This window comes from Typopeltis vanoorti, chromosome 16 (genome assembly GCF_054136105.1).
Source record: "Typopeltis vanoorti isolate ZY-2024b chromosome 16, IOZ_Tvanoo_1.0, whole genome shotgun sequence".
Taxonomy (NCBI): Eukaryota; Metazoa; Arthropoda; class Arachnida; order Uropygi; family Thelyphonidae; genus Typopeltis; species Typopeltis vanoorti.
This window is the reverse complement of record NC_143564.1, coordinates 55,348,546-55,366,340: the sequence shown is the minus strand read 5'-3', so window position 1 is coordinate 55,366,340 and position 17,795 is coordinate 55,348,546. Positions and strand designations below refer to the sequence as shown.

At 36.3% G+C, this 17,795-nt stretch overlaps 1 protein-coding gene across 1 annotated transcript in view; it reads left to right on the top strand.

Annotated features, from left to right (window-relative positions):
* Positions 1-17,795, top strand: part of LOC150098029 (uncharacterized) — a 995,665-nt gene that overhangs the window by 247,397 nt on the left and 730,473 nt on the right. Inside the window, exon 14 of the mRNA XM_090406661.1 lies at positions 7,075-7,164. Coding sequence (XP_090262787.1) covers positions 7,075-7,164 — 90 coding nt within the window. The remainder of the gene's footprint in view (positions 1-7,074; positions 7,165-17,795) is intronic.

Below are 17,795 nucleotides of genomic sequence, written 5' to 3'. Positions count from 1 at the left end.
CAACACTAAACTTCAAGATTGATCAAGAACAGCAAATCAAAAGGACACAGAACTTCAGAAAAGCTGACTGGACAAGGTTTACTCAAATCTTGGAGAGCCTATGTCAAGATGAACCTGTCTCTGGAAACCTTGACAGAAAATTACAAATCCTTACTTCACACATGAATAAAGCTGCCAAAGCAACAGTACCAAGAGGCAAATGGAAAAATACCTGGATACCTTACTGGAAAGATCACAATATTGATTCAATGATTACAGAAAGAGACAATATCAATGAACAATTCAGAATTAATAAAACTGATGAATCCAGAATGAAATTAATGGACATAACACACAAAATAGAGCAGGAAATTTGGAAGTGCAAGCAAGAGAAATGGGCAGAGCTTTGCAGTAACCTGGACCCAAGAAAAGATAGCCAATACTGGAACATTATTAGAATCCTAGACAACAATGTCAAAGAAGAGAACCAACAGAAAACAAACTTCATCGTAAATGCTGGGAAACAAGCTATTACAGATCAAGAAATTGCAAATACACTGGCAAAAACCTATACAAACAACTCCAAACTTCAGTATAACAGAGAGGACAAGACCTTCAATAAACTCACAAGTAAAATACTAAAACAAGCAAGAACATATACCAAACTAATGACATCTTCTCCGAAGAATTTACACTAAGTGAACTAAATTCATCAATCGTGGTAATGATCTTATCTTTGGTCGCATGGTCAAACACCTTGGCAAAACGCCAAAGAACAACTTCTGGACATTCTCAATCCCTCTTGGCAAACAGGCAAACTTCCAAAAGAATGGAAAAAATCAGCTATTGTACCCATCCTGAAACCTGACAAAAATGCTGCGGAATGTCAAAGCTATAGACCTATCACATTAACCAGCATACTCTGTAAAATTACTGAAAGAATCATACACTCCAGGCTCATGCACTGGCTGACAAAAAATAAGAAAATTAACCACTACCAAACTGCCTATAGAGCTCATCATTCAACAACAGATCAATTATTCCCTTCTGCCAAACAATAATAGACTCATTTCAGGAAAAAACCAACAAAAAAGACAACTACCATATTCTAATATGGCAGTTATTGAAACTAGTCTGGTCGAAACTGGTCTGGGTAGTGGCCCTTCCCTTAATGCATAACATTATACATATCCACATGGAGATGTGTTTTGCATTATGGGAGATACTGAGATAGAAGTGATGTTATCTTGCTCCACCTTTGCAACGTGTTGCCTGGTGTTGTACTACTTACCCCAGTCCTGAAGATACTTTCAGGCACAAACTTTGTTTGCTCACACTTGGATAAAGGATTAAACTAAATTTATTATAGTCTAACCAAGTGAAAAATAAACTTTCAACAACTGCCATATTCCTTGATATGACTGCTGCTTTTGATCGTGTTTGGATCAAAAAATTAATACAAACAGTACATGATATTGGAATTAGAGGAAATGCTTTAATCTGGATTGCTGATTTCATTAGAGGAAGAAAGATCAAGGTTAGAATCAATGCAGCAATATCAAGAGAGTGAAGAACCTGGGCTGGTGTTCCCCAGGGCTCTGTACTGTCCCTTACTATTCCTTTTATATGTCAATAACATTCATCTCTACCTTACAGAAGACACCAAAGTAACTTGCTACACAGATGATATAGCAATCTAGCACACAAGTGCTAAAATCAAAGAATCAGAAGAGATTCTAAACAAATCCATGAGAGGATTAGAAAAATGGTCAGATGAACTTAAACTCAAAATCAACCCAGACAAAACAAAACTAAGCACCTTTAGTACAGACAGGAAAAACAGGCATTCCTACAATCCCAAAGTCATGATCAACAACAAGCTAATTGAAAAAGTCACAAATCCAAAATACCTTGGTATCACGCTTGATCAGGAATTACGTTTTGCACAACACATCTCTAACACTTCCAACAGAGGTCTAAAAAAATTAAATATACTGAAAAGGCTTTGCGGAACAAATTGGGGGCAAAATTCATAAATAATATCAGAAGCTACCAAAGTGATCATATCTCTCTAAAAACTTATGAACATTGGAATCAAAAATGCAGACTTCATAGATTATGAACTTTACAATATGATGACACTATCAGGAAAGAAACAGGTCTTGATCAGCTAAATGCCCACATAAACAAAGAACCTCTATTTTCCAGTCCTTTACCTCTGAGTACCTCCATAAATCTAAATCTTACCAAACTCTGTACAAAAAAAGAATCAAAAGAAATGCACAAAGAAAAAGGCCTAAATACTATCAACCTTCTTTCATCCTCCAAACATGTTATTTGTTATATCGGTGGATCGTCAGACACCAATATGATTAATGGAGGCACTGGTGTTCTCCTTCTACTGCTGAAAGGAGAAAAACTTTCAATAAAAGTTGGATCTGGGAGAATTGCTTCCAATTTTACCAGTGAATTTCACATAATAAATAAAGCACTTGAAGCTTACTTGAAATTATCATCATCTCAACAATCTGAGGGAATTATAATTTACAGTGACCCAAGATCAGCTATTGAGGCAATCAAAAATGGCAATACCAAGCTCTCACAAGACACTCATAAACTCTTGAATCAAATAAAGTGTTTAGGAAAAAGTTGCATTTTATAATGGATTCCTGCTCATATAGGCATTGATTACAATGAAGCAGCTGATAAATTAGCAAAAGAGTCCAGAGAACTTAACCAAGAAACTCATATGATAACTCTTGCAGATTCTAACGCACTAGCAAAAGCTAAACTAATTCCACTGAAATCAGTGATATAACATAAAATCAATGCTGACAGAAAGACCTCCACCACGATAGCAAGACTATGAACAGGACATTATAGAGGAATGAAGATCAATGCAGATGATACGAGAACATATAGAAACTGCAACAACTGCTCCAATATCGAACTGACACCCACTCACATCTTTACCTGTCCAGCAATTAGAGCAGCCTTGCAAGAAATAGATCCTGATCCAGAACAACAGCTCTATACAAACAAAATAATCGACATAGCCAATGCAGTTCAAGGAGCACATGGAAACATCTAAGACTCTTCAAAGGACAAGACAACAACAACAACAACACATTATGAAAGTGGTATTAAACCTAATATCAAAATTGGAGATGTTAATGTCAGCTTTATGCGGATTTTTTTTATGCGGATGCTACAATCTGCAAGATTCCCTGGCTAAATTGAATCTGTTGTAATAGATATGGTATGAAAGTTAGCAATAACAAGAAAAAGACAATGAAAGGCAGAAGCATTGAAAATATCAACTGCATTGTGAATGGAGAACCTATAGAACAAGTAAAACATTTCAGCTAGTTGGGCACGATTTTTAGTGAAGATGGTAAATTAAATATGGAAATAGACAACAAAATCAAAACATATCTACAAAAGCTGATATGTTAGGAAGTCAACTGAATAAATTTATATGGAATAAGAGAGAAATTAGCCAAAACACTAAATTAGCTGTATACAAGACAGTGTTTAAACCAATTTTAACTTATGGATCTGAGAGCTGGGTTAGAAGTAAAACACTTGACCAAAGACTAGAGACTGCAGATATGAGAGTCCTGAGAAAGATTAGGGGCACGAACAGATGGCATCAATGGCAATATCATATTAAAAATGAGGATATTAGGAAATAACTTGACATTGTTAGTCCAGGAATGTGTTAGCAGAGCTAATCACAGGTGGTATGGTCACTTAAACAGAATGGGAGAGGAAAGATTAGCAAAACAAGTGTTCTTTGCCAGGTTGGCAGAAAAGAAGACCCAGAGAAAGACCAAGATATAGATGGATTGATACAGTAAAAAGTGCCTTAGAAGATAGAAATATAAGATCTGATAATGTTAGAGCCTTGACAGGTAATAGATTGATTTGGAGGAAAATTGTAGATAGGAAGTTAGTGATGATGTAAATTTTTCTTGTAGTACTATCATATTCTGTACACCCCTTGAGGGTAAAATGTCAGGAATTTGATGATGATGATGACAAAATAAGAAAATTTTGGCAGTGAATGTTCCTCTTTATATATATATATATATTCTCTGTCTCAGAACTATATATATAGGATGATAGATAATAGAAGGATGATAACTGTTTGTCCTTCTGTATGTTCTTTTTCAAATGATCCTATGAGAAATTTTTTCTACTTTTGCAGTATACCCTCTGATCATATATGTATATAGTTCTGAGACAGAGAACACCCAGTTCTGTTGCAATTGTTATTATTACTTGGGCATCTCTATGAAGTCCAAAGATTCATATCAGGAGATATCTACCCTAACTGTTATTCACACAGTGTCTACCATACCTCTCCTTGAACTTGTTCATGGACCTACCATTCATGACATATTATTGCAACCATTCCATTAATTCACTATTTTATGCAAGAATCTGGTCCTTTGTCCTTGTTAAGTACACTCTTACACAGTTGCCAGGAGTAACTCCTTTCCTTTGCTTCTTGCCATAAATTGAAAACTTTTTTCTGTCCTCTCTCATATTGAAAAATAATATGGATGTTTCTTTCTTATATATATCCTATTTTTTATCTGTGATTTGCAAGTTACAAAGTCAAATAGACTTTGTAACTCACAAACCTTCAATTTGGAGAGCATTCCATGGACTAGGCATCTTGGTCACTCATTTAGATCCTCTCTGCCACGTCCTCCAAAAGGAACGCATTTGACTAGATCGTACATGCAGTAATCCAGATGGTCATGTCAAAGCCTCATAAAGAAGGATGATAACTGCTTGTCCTTCAGTATGTTCTTTTTCAAATGATCCTATGACAGTTTTTTTCCACTTTTGCAGTATACCCGCTGATCATTAATTCTCTATCTATGGTTGGTTGATTGGTAGAGCCTCTGCTACTAATGGCTTGCAAAAAATTATGCAAGGTTGAGCGCGGTTAGTAGTTGGAAGGGGAACAATCATTCGATGCTGTTGGCACACTCTCCCTCGATGAGTCTTTGGACTCCCTGGAGGTGTCACATAATAATAATAATAATAATAATAATGACTCCCACGTCCCCATTCTGATCAATTTCTTATGGTCCATTTCCACCATTTTCAGCACACAGCTTGTAATCTTTTAATCACAGAGCAAAACATTACACTTTCACATTAAGTTTCCAACTGTTATGCTTTTCCCACACTGTCAGTCTATTCAAATCATCCTACAGTATCTCTACATCACCTGTATTAACCATTGCTCTACCCACTTTTGCATCATTAGTAAAGAATTGGATATAATGTTCTTCAGATTATTACCTATATCATTAATGTGCAAATTAAATATCATAACACCAAGTACAAAGGTCTGTGACACACACCAGTAATCAGTTGCTTTATCTTTAGATTATATTTCTCCATACAGGAGGATGGTTTTGAAAAGTTTTCGGCCTCGACCATAAATGGCAACACTATCAGCATGATTTTTTTTTCTAAGTTGGTACATCTGTCCAACTTAGGATAAAAAAGCATCCATGTGAAACTGCAAGTCATTCTATCAAGTAGTTTGCTTTATACAGCTGTCAGAAGAAAAAGTGTTGTCTATATCCCTTGACATGGATAAAATTGAGTATCGTGCGGTTATAAAATTCTTTGTAAAAGAAGATTTCCTTCATAGCTTGAGCCTTGTAACCTTCCTAGCTTGAGCCTTGTAACCTTCCTAGCTTGAGCCTTGTACTGCTCATGGGTGTACTGATCGCCTTTCTCCTTGTAAATTCTCCATAACATTTTCTTTTTTTGCAGATCAAGCTTGATACTACTACTCATCCATCTAATGCCTACCTTGTTTGTCTTCCTGACAATGGGGACACAATCTGATATTGCCTTCCTCAGATACCCACTAATTTTATCCCATACATTGCTAACATCTTTCCCTTGCAATATGTTTTGCCATGGGATGGCTGCAAGTTCACTCCAAAGCTTCTTATAATTGCCTAACCTGTAGTTATATATATACCCCTTCTTAAGAGAGAAATCCACAAATTTTGCAACCTTCCAAGTCAATACCACATGATCGCTCTCACCAATTGGAGGTAATGAGGACACCTTACTTATGCATATATCCTCTGAACCAATGACCGGGTCCAACACTCTTATACCACGTGTCCCTTATGTGCTGTTTCATGTAGTTATCTCATAGAATATGTGTGAATTCCATTTCCTTTTTGCGATGTGATATTTCTTCCTTCAATTGATATCACCGTAATTAAAATCCCCCATAGTAATCACTAACCCTGCACTCATTGCACTAATTTGTTGATGCAAATTAGTGCAATGAGTGCAGTGAATGACCTCTGGTTCTTCTCCTCTCACCTTCAATATGTCTTCAATCTTCAATATACCCTCCAACTTTTTTTTCTACTCCTGCACTCCTACTTAATGATTGTTACTCATCCATCTAACTTTTACTTGATTTATCCTCCTAACCTTGGGTATGCAGTCTGATGCTGCTTCCCTCCAACAGCTCTTGTCTATTTCCTATGCACTGCTATATCCTTTCCTTGCAGAATCTTATGCTGTACTATGGCTTCACAATGCCTCCAAAGGTCCTTGAAATCACCTGTTGTGTAGTTCCATATGTATTTCTCCCTTCTTATCTGAAAATACCACATGTTTGGCAATATCCAAAGTCAGGACCACATGATCACTCTCCAGATTTGAGGCTGTGTGACTACCTTGGTTATGAACAGATTCTCTGATGCTATCATCAGATTCAGCACTTTCATCTCTAAGATAATTACTTGAAACATTACACATACTGTTTCAATTTGTTATCTCTTAGTCGCTGCATAAATTCCATTTCCTTTCTACTGATGCATGCTGTCTACATTCTCCCTAGTCTGTAGCAGTTACAATTTACATATTTTGTCCTGTGACTTCTATTTCACACTAGATAGCCTCAGATGTGCTGGCTTCCACATCTCTGTCCTCCACTGAAACTCTTGCTCTTTCTGGCTTCAATTTTTCCGCTATCATTAGTTGTGTCTCTACAAATCTCTTATACTGAATTCTTCATTTACATATCATTTTCAGGGTCCTTCAGGACTTCCAGGAGAGAGAGGATTACCTGGTTCACCTGGCTTACCAGGATTTCCTGGTGAAAGAGGTCTACCTGGACATCCTGTAAGTATTTCAAAATAACAAGTACATTAAATATATATATATACAGGGTGTTCGGGATAAATTTGACAGTTTCGTAAGGAAAAAGAAAATCTTCTTTGTATCTATTAAATTTAATGAATTGACAAAAAAACATTACAGGCAGAGTTAATTACAATACTATCAACAAGAATTTACTCAAAATAACCACCATTAGCATCGATCACAGCTTCAATTCTGCTTCGGAACCTTGAACAAGCTGATGCTACAGTCTCCCTGGGAAGGGCCGCAAAAACTGTTTTAATTTTATCCATTAACTGGGCTTTTGTATTACTGGAAGTGCGATTGGTGTCTTTTTCAACTGCGCCGCATACAAAATAATCCATGGGGTTAAGGTCTGGGGAGTTTGGAGGCCAAACATTTGGACTGGTGAAGTCGTAGAAATTTTCAGACAACCATTTTTGACTTTTCCCAGAGGTGTGGCAAGGGGCCGAATCCTGCTGCCATACATACGGCCTACCATTGGCTACCCTTGTTATCCAGGGCTTGACTACAGTTAGCAACTCCACGAACAAAGCCCGAATTCCAATGCCAGGGTTCTTCAACACCTGTTCCTGCAGATTTGCGAGGAATTCTGCTGTACGAACGCAATCAGATCGTCTGCTAGGGATCTTTCTTCTTGCTACATCCTCGTAGTCACCATTGCAAGTCTCTAGTTCATGCCTGATTGTTTTTACTGTATTCAGGGAGCATTGGGCAGCAGTCGTAATATCCTTATTTTGATGGCGGGCACGAATCATCATGATACAAGTTATTCTCTTCCATGATTCAGGTGGGTTCCAGCTATCCATCCTTTCTGACATCTTGTATATGAATGAAGAAGGGTCCAAACTTTTAAATGAAGAGAAGTGTGTGTTAATACATGTAACTTACGGAAAAATATAATTAATTATAAATATGTCAAATTTATCCCGAACACCCTGTATATACACACATATATATATATATACACACATATATATATATATACACATGATATAATTTTCTTTACTTTTAGATTATTTAACATATTAATCTTAATTGCATGTTGTCATGCACATACAAGTAATTGGTAAGTAATACAGCTGTAGTGGGAAATCAATGTCTATCAGTTTCTCTGATCAGATAATTTGAAGGATTTATTAACTGAACTTTGCAGTCACATCCTTTGGAAGTTGGCTGACACAACCCATTTGAGGATCAATTAATCAAATGATCACTGTATATTGGTATCATTCAGAGATTGGAATATACCTTCTCTCTATTCCAAGAAGTATTAAAAAAAAAACCCTACAAATATAAGATTTAAAATAAAAGTTTAGAAAATGTTTACTGTGATGTAGGGTATATTTATAAAACTTGAAAAACTTTAGTTGTGATTAATACTACTATTAGTAAAAGGAGTTTATTAAATTTTTTTTATATACAATGAAATTTTATATGTTATTCCTAGTATTGTTTGAATTACTGTGCTGAGAATGTCCCAAGATACTTGGGATGAAATATTTATGTATTAAAACTTATCACTGTGGTTAGTACATGTGTTTTTTAGTGATTTATTTTAAATTGCAGTTAGCCATCAGGATAGTGAATTTATAGAAATTACTACAAGAATGGTATGCTATTCCGAATTTTCTTTTCAGATAGTAATATAAATTTTTGGACCTCGTATGGGCTGGCTCTGCACAATATATACCCTCTCCCAGCCAAATCAACTCCACTTAAAAGTATATTTTCCTGATTGGATAAAATGCCATATAGATCTCTAGGTGATAGATGACTCTCATTGCCTGGTGTAACACCACCATCCTTCTTATTTGAGGTGTGAAATGGCCATTACCATCTATAATAGAGTCTCTGGTTTCTATACCCTTCCTTTCCTCTTAGAAGCAATATCAGTGGTGCCCTTGGTGGGTATGCTTTCTACACCATAATTATTAGTTCAGTAATTTGGTAAAATCTTGATATCCCTTGTTAAAGGCTATCCAAAACATCCATTTCACCAACATTCAAGACAACAATACAAACATTTATGATATACAACAACACCACCACTTACAGACACCAGAAAGCTAACCTACCTTTTCTAACTGAACCCCAGTTGACACCCTCCATGACTACAGTCCATTTCAACTTTCCCAACTGCATCAGGCATGATGCATATCATGCCTGATGATATGAATCATCCCAAAAAAAGGAGAAATGTGTGTTTTTTTTTCAGTCTTATATTCCATGTCAAAGGCTATCCAACTTGGAATCCCCCTCTTTTTGATCTTCTCTCATGATTTCCTTACTTCACTTTATAGCTGTCATTTATTGCCATTATTATTCCCCTACCTTTGACAACTGTGCTGCCATTTTTGACTACATATCACTAAAAGCTGATTTCATAAAATCTAATTACACAAATTGTGATATTGTTTTCCTAAGAGCTCTTAACATCCATAATACAAACTGGCTCCTCTTCTCCAACTTCATAGATTGAGCTGGAAAGGAAGCCAAATCATCTGCCATCAGTCATGATATATCACAAATAGTTAATCTAGCAATCAGAATATCTGATTCTTCCAGCATTCTACAGCTTTCTTAACTTCTTCTTCTTTCCATCCATAGCTAGATATAGGTCTCCCCCTCAATTTTCCATTTCTGTCTGCCTTTAGCTCATTTTAAACAATTGTAGATCATCCCTCCATCTAGTTCTTTGGTAACCTCTTCTTCTCTTCATATCCACTTTTCATCTGGCAGTCTACTAATATGGCCAGCCCATCTCCATTGACATGTTTTACAACACTTCACAGTATCTTCAACTCCAGTCATCTTTTTAATTCCAGTATTTCTTATTATATCCCTTTTTGTTATGTGGAACATTCTTCTCTCCAAGGCTTTTTGGCCCACACAAATACATCCACAGTGTATTTGGAGTGCCCTCCAAATACACTGTAGATGTCTGCTCTCCTGTTGGCAATTCTACGGTTCATTCTTCTCCTAGCCAATCTAAGTTGCATCCTATGGCACTACAATTGTGCCAACTGAGATGGCCTTTGGAATTTTTATGCCTCTTTTTGCATCATCACTGCTTTTGCTCTCCTGATCCAGATATCTGCAATAACCAAAATAATGCTCACTGGAAGGAGGACCTTCATTTTCTACTCTCCACTGCAAAACCTGACTTGTATCCAAGCCCTGGTTCTCTAAAAAAAATGTGACTCTGTAGTCCATGATAAAAATGCAGCATATGGTCAATAGCTTAAATCACAAACTCCAGATTCTCATTCTGCTTATGCTGCAGCCAAAAACAGTTGTAAAAAAGGAATCAACATTTCCAAGCAGACTTAATAAGAATGAAATCCAATAAGCTTGCCTCTTGTTTGACTGGCAGTTGAGCTTTCTGGTCTTTCACTAAGCCAGTTGGGCATAACTTCTGCACTTCCTTGTTCCCATCTCTCTCTCTCTCTCTCTCACACACACATGATGGTACCATGGCAACCAACAACAATGAGGCAGACTTCTCAATGTCATTAATTTCTTCCAACTATTATTTAAACAACCAAAGCAAATCATTCATGCATTACCACACTGGCCTTTGCATGGCACCTGTGATCTTTTGCCAGAAGGACATCAGGAAAATCCTGATCTTGATAATCATAAAGCTCCTGCTTTAGACAATATTCCTCCATTTATGCTGAAAACTTGTTCTTCAGAATTAATACCCATTCTATATCATAAGCTGTCATATTCATCTACCCACCAGCTTGGAAGCAAGCCTTCATCCAGCCTGTACCTAAGAAGGAATACAAAATTCAAACATCAGTTTATTGTCCCATTGCTCTCACCTCAGTACTCTCCAAAAATACGGAAAAAGACGTCAATTCTCAGCTTCTTCACTACATGAAGACCATTCAATTAATTAACACTCACCAATATGGATTCCACTTTCTCATTCTGCAGACATCTTCACTAACCTTATGAACCTTTGGACACATGCCATGGAAATATTTGGAGAAACCCAAATCTCTCGGTATTTCTTAGGCATTTAATCATGTCTGGCATCAGTGCCTCCTGAATAAGCTACCATTATATGAGGGGAGGGGATCTGGAAAGTTCTGATTGACACCTAGAATAAAAATGATATTAAAGAAACTAATATAATCACAAGAAAGAACATATCATAAAACACTTTAATCCCCCATGTTTTACCAAATTGGAATAATTTGTTCTTTTTCTTTTAGGATATATAAGAAGACGTAAAATTAATTAATTTTTGTTTAAGGTGCTTATCAGAACTTTCCAGATCCCCCTGGTATAGTCTCCTTCTTGTGCTTTTGTGAGTTGGTAGTTGGTACGTTATTGACCTTTCTATATAAAAGCACAATTCATGAACACTATTAAAAACACAACACAGCAAAAATTATTTATTATTCCATTTTGATGTTTTTTCCTTTTTACAAATGTCCCAATCAATGACAAATATGGTTTTAAACAATGACTAAAGCCAAAATATCATAAATAAAATACTTAAAACTAAAACAATGATATTCATTGTTTTAGTTTTAAAAGAGAAGTTCAGAGAGAGAGAGAGATAATAAAAAAAAGTAAACAAAGGTCAATGAAAATGAGCTGGAAATGCTTAGGACTTGCATAAACATATAGATCTTGGATAACAAAAGTGAAAGTAAACTTACAGAGAGTGGCCCAGATATGCAAAATGAAATCAGCGAACCTAGCTGCAAAACTGAGACTGCTGGAAATTTTCATATTAAAAAAAAAGTGATTCACGAGTGTTCTTTATAGTTATGAGACATGGATAACAATCAAAGACTTTGTGACTTTCATATTCAAAAAAAAAAAAAAAAAAAAGAGCATTCATGAGTGTTCGTTATAGTTATGAGACATGGATAATAATCCAAGACTTTGTGAGACAAATATTGGCATTTGAAAGAACATGTTATAGAAATATTTTACAAAAGTAATGAATGAAGAATAGTATAGAAAATTAACCTTCAAATCTAATGCAGAAAATAATTTGAAGGAACGTTAACTTTTTGGTCATATCTGCAGAATGGATGATGGCAAAAGATCAAAACCTTGATTTTTGGTACAACAGACAATATAAACAGAAGAGGACAGCCAAGTTGAAAGTCGATAGGTGACATGAAGAAGTGGAATGGAAAGAGTTTGTAGGATTTGATACTTGATAATGGACAAAGAGAATGGTGAAATCTGCATCAGACACCAACAGGTATTAGACTATGGATGCTGATGATGATTATGATGACTCAGAGCAGGTGTGAATCATAAGAGGTATGCAGTAGTCTGACTATGGAAAGGAACAGTGGTCACTTGGTGCCCTTAGTGTTAATGGGTACATGGTTGGGTGTGACAAGAAGAAGTGAGGGTGGTTTGTGAGAGGGGAAACTTGCACAATTTTATATTCTGACTTACTCATAGGACAGGTAACCTCTACAGTATATTTGGAAGGAAAACTTATTAAGAAAAGATCAGGGATATTGAGGGAGTGGAAGGGGAGTTATCATATATTTGAGTTTGTAGGTGTACAATTTGCATTAGGTCACTACATGTAGTAAATTGCTATTTAGCATATACCATTGTACATAGCAAATGCACATCATCCAGTTTCATCATTAGAATTGAGAAAGGGGAAGCCAAGTGTAGGAATTAAAGTCACCTAAGTATATGACTTCACTATTTGGATAGCTGGCTTACATAAATTCAAGCTTCAAAGATAAGAAAGCAAAGAACTCAAAGTTCAGAGTAGGTTTTGGAATTTAGAGAGCAGCCAGTTGCGAATGTTTCTGAATGGGACAGAAATCTTAAGCTAGAGGAGATTACAAGCAGAAGGTTCTAAATTTAGCATTTTCAGACAAGCAGCATTCTATCTTGCAAAAAACATAGGCACCATTCCTGTGATTTAAGGTGGACTCTGGTTGTTGTAGCTGCAATTTGTTTCTGTCAAGAATAGAACTGGTCTAGATGTCTGATAATGAAGATATATGTCATTAATGTTAGCATTTCTGTCATGTCTTAGTAATTTTTTTTTTTTAGAGATTTAACATGTTGTGTACACATGTATATATATTTTTAGGTGACTCCCACTCAGGAAAGATCGTAAACCTATAGTACACTAGTACCCTGATTGAACTGAGGATTAATCATTTCTGTCTTTTAATTTATTTTATAATTTTTTTATTATTTTTGTATTTTTCATAGCTCAGAAACTCTGCTCAAGAGACCAAACATAGAACAGTTTTCCAAGTCACTTCAGGCCTCCATTAAGCAGGGTGGTGGCTTGACATTAGGTTTCCTCACCTAATGTGAGAAAATACATCAGGTGTGGAAATTCATCTTCCACCTAAAGATAATCATAAACCCATGCCCATTTCAGAATTCAAAGCCTGTTGATGGGAGAGCAGTATGCCAACCACTTGGCCAAGCAGGCCAACAGTGTTGAATTTTGTTAGATTTGTCATTTTTGTTGAAGTTAATTTTGGATGATGATTTTTTGAATTGCAGTGGCACTATTAAATGAGTTGCTGTCTTTTTTATTTAGGAACAATACTTTCCTCATAACACTACTCAGATATCTCCTCTAGGTGCAATACCATAGGTTCTTCATCATCCAAGTAATCTAATGAGCTATGAGGGATTATGTGCCAGCTCACAAGAAATCCTCTTTACTTATCACTGACAGGTTTAGGGGTTGTATACTATCTTGCAGCTGACCTGCAACATTGTTTTATTGCTGTTCCAGAATGTTCACTCTTGAGATCAAATATGATATTTACTACTTCAGGACTCAATAAATTAGGGTGGTGAGTCATCTACCACTTGGTTGGCATTTTCTCCAATGTGAGGAACATATCCAATGAGTATGTTGGAGACTCTTTTGTGGAAGCATGCCATGCTACAAGAAGTCAAGGTTTAAAACTGACGTGGTAAAGCTGTATATTGCGCATCACTTTCCCAGTAACTGTCCATTTCTCAGCATTTTTATTATTTTTTAAAATTGATTATATCATCGCTTCATTATCATTGAACATGCACTCACACCTGCATCTGAAAAAAAAAGTCATTCTGCCAATTCACTCTCTGACCAAAACATATGATCCTTAAACCCTTGATAACTATACTTTTACACAATTCAAAGTGGTTATCCCCTTGTTCGCTCCCTTCCTACCATGTATAGAAAAAAAAGTCTTCTCTGTCAATCCTGTAAATATTTTAAAAATAATTTATATCTTTCTGCATATTCCCTCTTTTCTGCCTATCATCTAGTCTTTTTTGATTCACAGAACTTTAGTCTCTCCTCAGACACAGATCTCTGAGGAGAGAACAGGTCTATGGAATGTTCTCATTAGAACATTCCATGGATGATAATAACTATGGTAATATAAATTATTAGCATTCCATAGACCTGTTCACAATCTTGATCGCTCATCTCTGGTACCTCTCCACCACTTCCTCATTGCTAATGAATTCAGGAGACCAGATGTATCCTTAATAAATCCTTATAAAAATAATAATATACTTCCTATGCTGCTTGTTAGTAGGCTCTTCATCATATAAGTAATCTAATGAGCTATTTTGGCTACTTTTGCATTATGTCCTCTAAACTTCAACTCTTATTTCATGTTTACTCTGAAATCCCTGTCCTGATCAATTTCCTGCAGTCTGTTTCCATCAATGTAGAATGGATCTTGGGAACTCTTCATACCAGAGTGCTTGACCTGATAAAGTAGTCAGATAAATTTACTTGAATCCTATTGCCTATGAATTACTATTTCCAATAGTCCATACCATAAAACTTTGGATATGAGTAGGAAACAAGCAAGAGAGTTAGTGGTGGTTGTAGTGGTTGTAGGAACAAATGATTCTGTTGGACATAAGGAGAATGAGAGGGCAGATATCAGGGGGTTATTGAGGAGAGCAAAAGATAGCAATATAGTGGGAAAGGTTGTCAGTGTGTTGCTGAGGTATGATAATGATGAGTTGAGATGGAGAGATAGAGGGAATCATGAATGGTATGCTGACTGTGCTGTGTAAAAGTTTGTAGATGTGTGGCATGTATTTGAGAAAAGAATAGATTTTACAATAGCAATGGACTGCATTTGAATTTCTTTGAAGTGAGTGAGCTGGAGAAACAGTTACTGGAAGGAATTTCAGTGAATGATGCAAGCAAGAGATCAGAGGGAGTAAGGGGTAAAATGAAGGATCAAAAGAGTGGAATGGATGAGACTCAAGTGCTTGGTAATGGAAATAGTAGTATTGTGAGAGATAAAGAGAAGTGGGATTGGGAAAACAGGGAAGCTAGGGTGGACAGGGAGATATGGCATAGGGAGAATGGATTTAGAAAATAGTAGTGAATGTGTATATTGGGATGGTCAGCATAGGAATGGAATGGATCGGGATGTGATAGTTGAGACTGAGGACATATATGGGGTAAGTGGTGATAAAGATTAACTTCTATAAAGGACATAGAAAAGAGAGATCAGTGTTTAACTGCTAAGGGACAGCATTAATAGTCAGATTTCAGTTGTTGCACATCTGTTGAATAAAGTACTAAAGTACTAGAACATAGTCGAGGCATTTAGTGAGCAGTTCATCAAGGTGTTTCATCCTCAGTGCAAAAATCAGGAAATGCTCAAGTATAGAGAATGAAATGACAGAAGATTTATTGGTGTGCAAGCAAGAGGTATATCAGGTGTTAAGTAAGTTAGATGTCAGTAAGGCAGGGCTTGATGACATTTCACACGTGTCTTAAGGGATTGTTCCAGAGAATTAATATCATCTTTGGACTACCTGTTTAACAAGTTTTGCAACAGCACAAGTCCCATAGGCGTGGAAGGAAGGTACAGTTGTTCCACTTCACAAAGGTGGTGATAGGCATCAGGCTACAAATTATTAGCCAATCTGTATATCTGGAGTTGTAGTTAAGGTACTGGAGAGGTTGGTGAGAGCTTGGATGCAAGAGTAGGTTCATAACAGTGGTATTCTTTGTGCTTGTAAGCATGGGTTTCTTAAACAGAGGGTGTGTGTGTTTACCAACTTGCTTATGGGCAAAGTGATGAATGTATTGGACAAGAGAAATGCATATAAATGGGTATACATAGATTTTTCAAAGGTTTATGATAGATTGCCACACCACAAGTTGTTAACTAAACTGGAGCAGATTGGATTGGATGACAAGTCCACTTGCTCTCAGTGGTCATCAGCAAGTTGTATTTATGGGAGTGCAGTATTCAGAAGAAAGTCACTGGTTGTGTGCCCCAGATTTGGGACTGTTGTTATTTAATTTGTATATTAATGATCTTTGAATAGGTTTAACTGGTGATATACATCTGTTTGCAGATGATGCAGAATTGAAGAGAGTGATGAGGAATCAAGCAGATGTTGTGGCCTTACAGGATTACTTGAATAGTTGTATGAATGGACAACAGCATGGAACTGCCAGTTCAACGTTGCAAAGTGTAAGGTTCTGAAATTTGGTAGGCAACAATGGAATCCAAATTATACCCTTTGTTTAGGAATTTTGGAAAAGTGGAGGAGACAAGAGACCTTGGAGTGGTGGTGCACAAGATTTGAAGTTCAGCGGTCACATGGAACAGTTGTTAAGTCATCATATCAGATTATGGTAATGATTTGAAGAACCTTAACATACAGAAATAAAGATGTTTTGGAACCATTGCATAAGGCCTTGTTCAGGCCTTGTATGGATTATTGCACACATATTTAGTCTTCTGATTTTCATGATGATGAGGATTTATTGGAAAGGGTCCAGAGAAGACTGACTAAGGTGGTAACTGGTCTTTGGGATGTGGAATATTGAAAAGGGAATGAAGTTTGCAAATCCTTGCAAATAGGAGGAAGAGATGGAATATGATTGAGACATTTAAGTAGATAAAAAGTTGGTACCAGGCTAATGTGGAAGAAATTTTTCACAGAATGGGGAAAGGGGATATAAAACAAGGGGAAATCCCTGGAAGTTGTATAAGGAGGGTATGAGCAGAAGTATTAGGAGTAGGTTCTTTGCATGGAGAGTGGTTTGTGTGTAATTCATTGCTAGACATTGTGCTGAATGCAGATACATTGAATGATTTTAAATCACAGTTTGATAGACTTTGTGTGTAACAAAGTGTACCTCTCATGATGAGTCTTTGACTCCATGGAGGTCTAGTGTTAATAATAATATGAATAATTACTGTTATTTTTTATTTGTTATGAATTTATTAGACTGTTGCTGTCTTGATCTTGTGATCAGAAATGTTTGGTTGTGCATATGTAGACTCTTTGACTATGCGAACAACTATCTATTTTAGGATGGGTAACTATTTATTCGATGAGTAACTATCATCAGCATCTTGTTGTGCAAGTGAACATTGAATGCTAATCATGTTTGCATTTTCAGTAATTAGTTCACAGCATGGTATATGATTTAATAACTATAAAAAAATCCTTTAATTGCCATTGCAGGTTTTGCCATGTCCCAGAATGTCCAACTTGGAATCCCTGCTGATATGGACATGCTCTTACGTGATGCCCATTTGCTGTTTTTGAGATTAAAAGAATTAGAGTGTGTGTAACTGAAAAAACTGAGATGG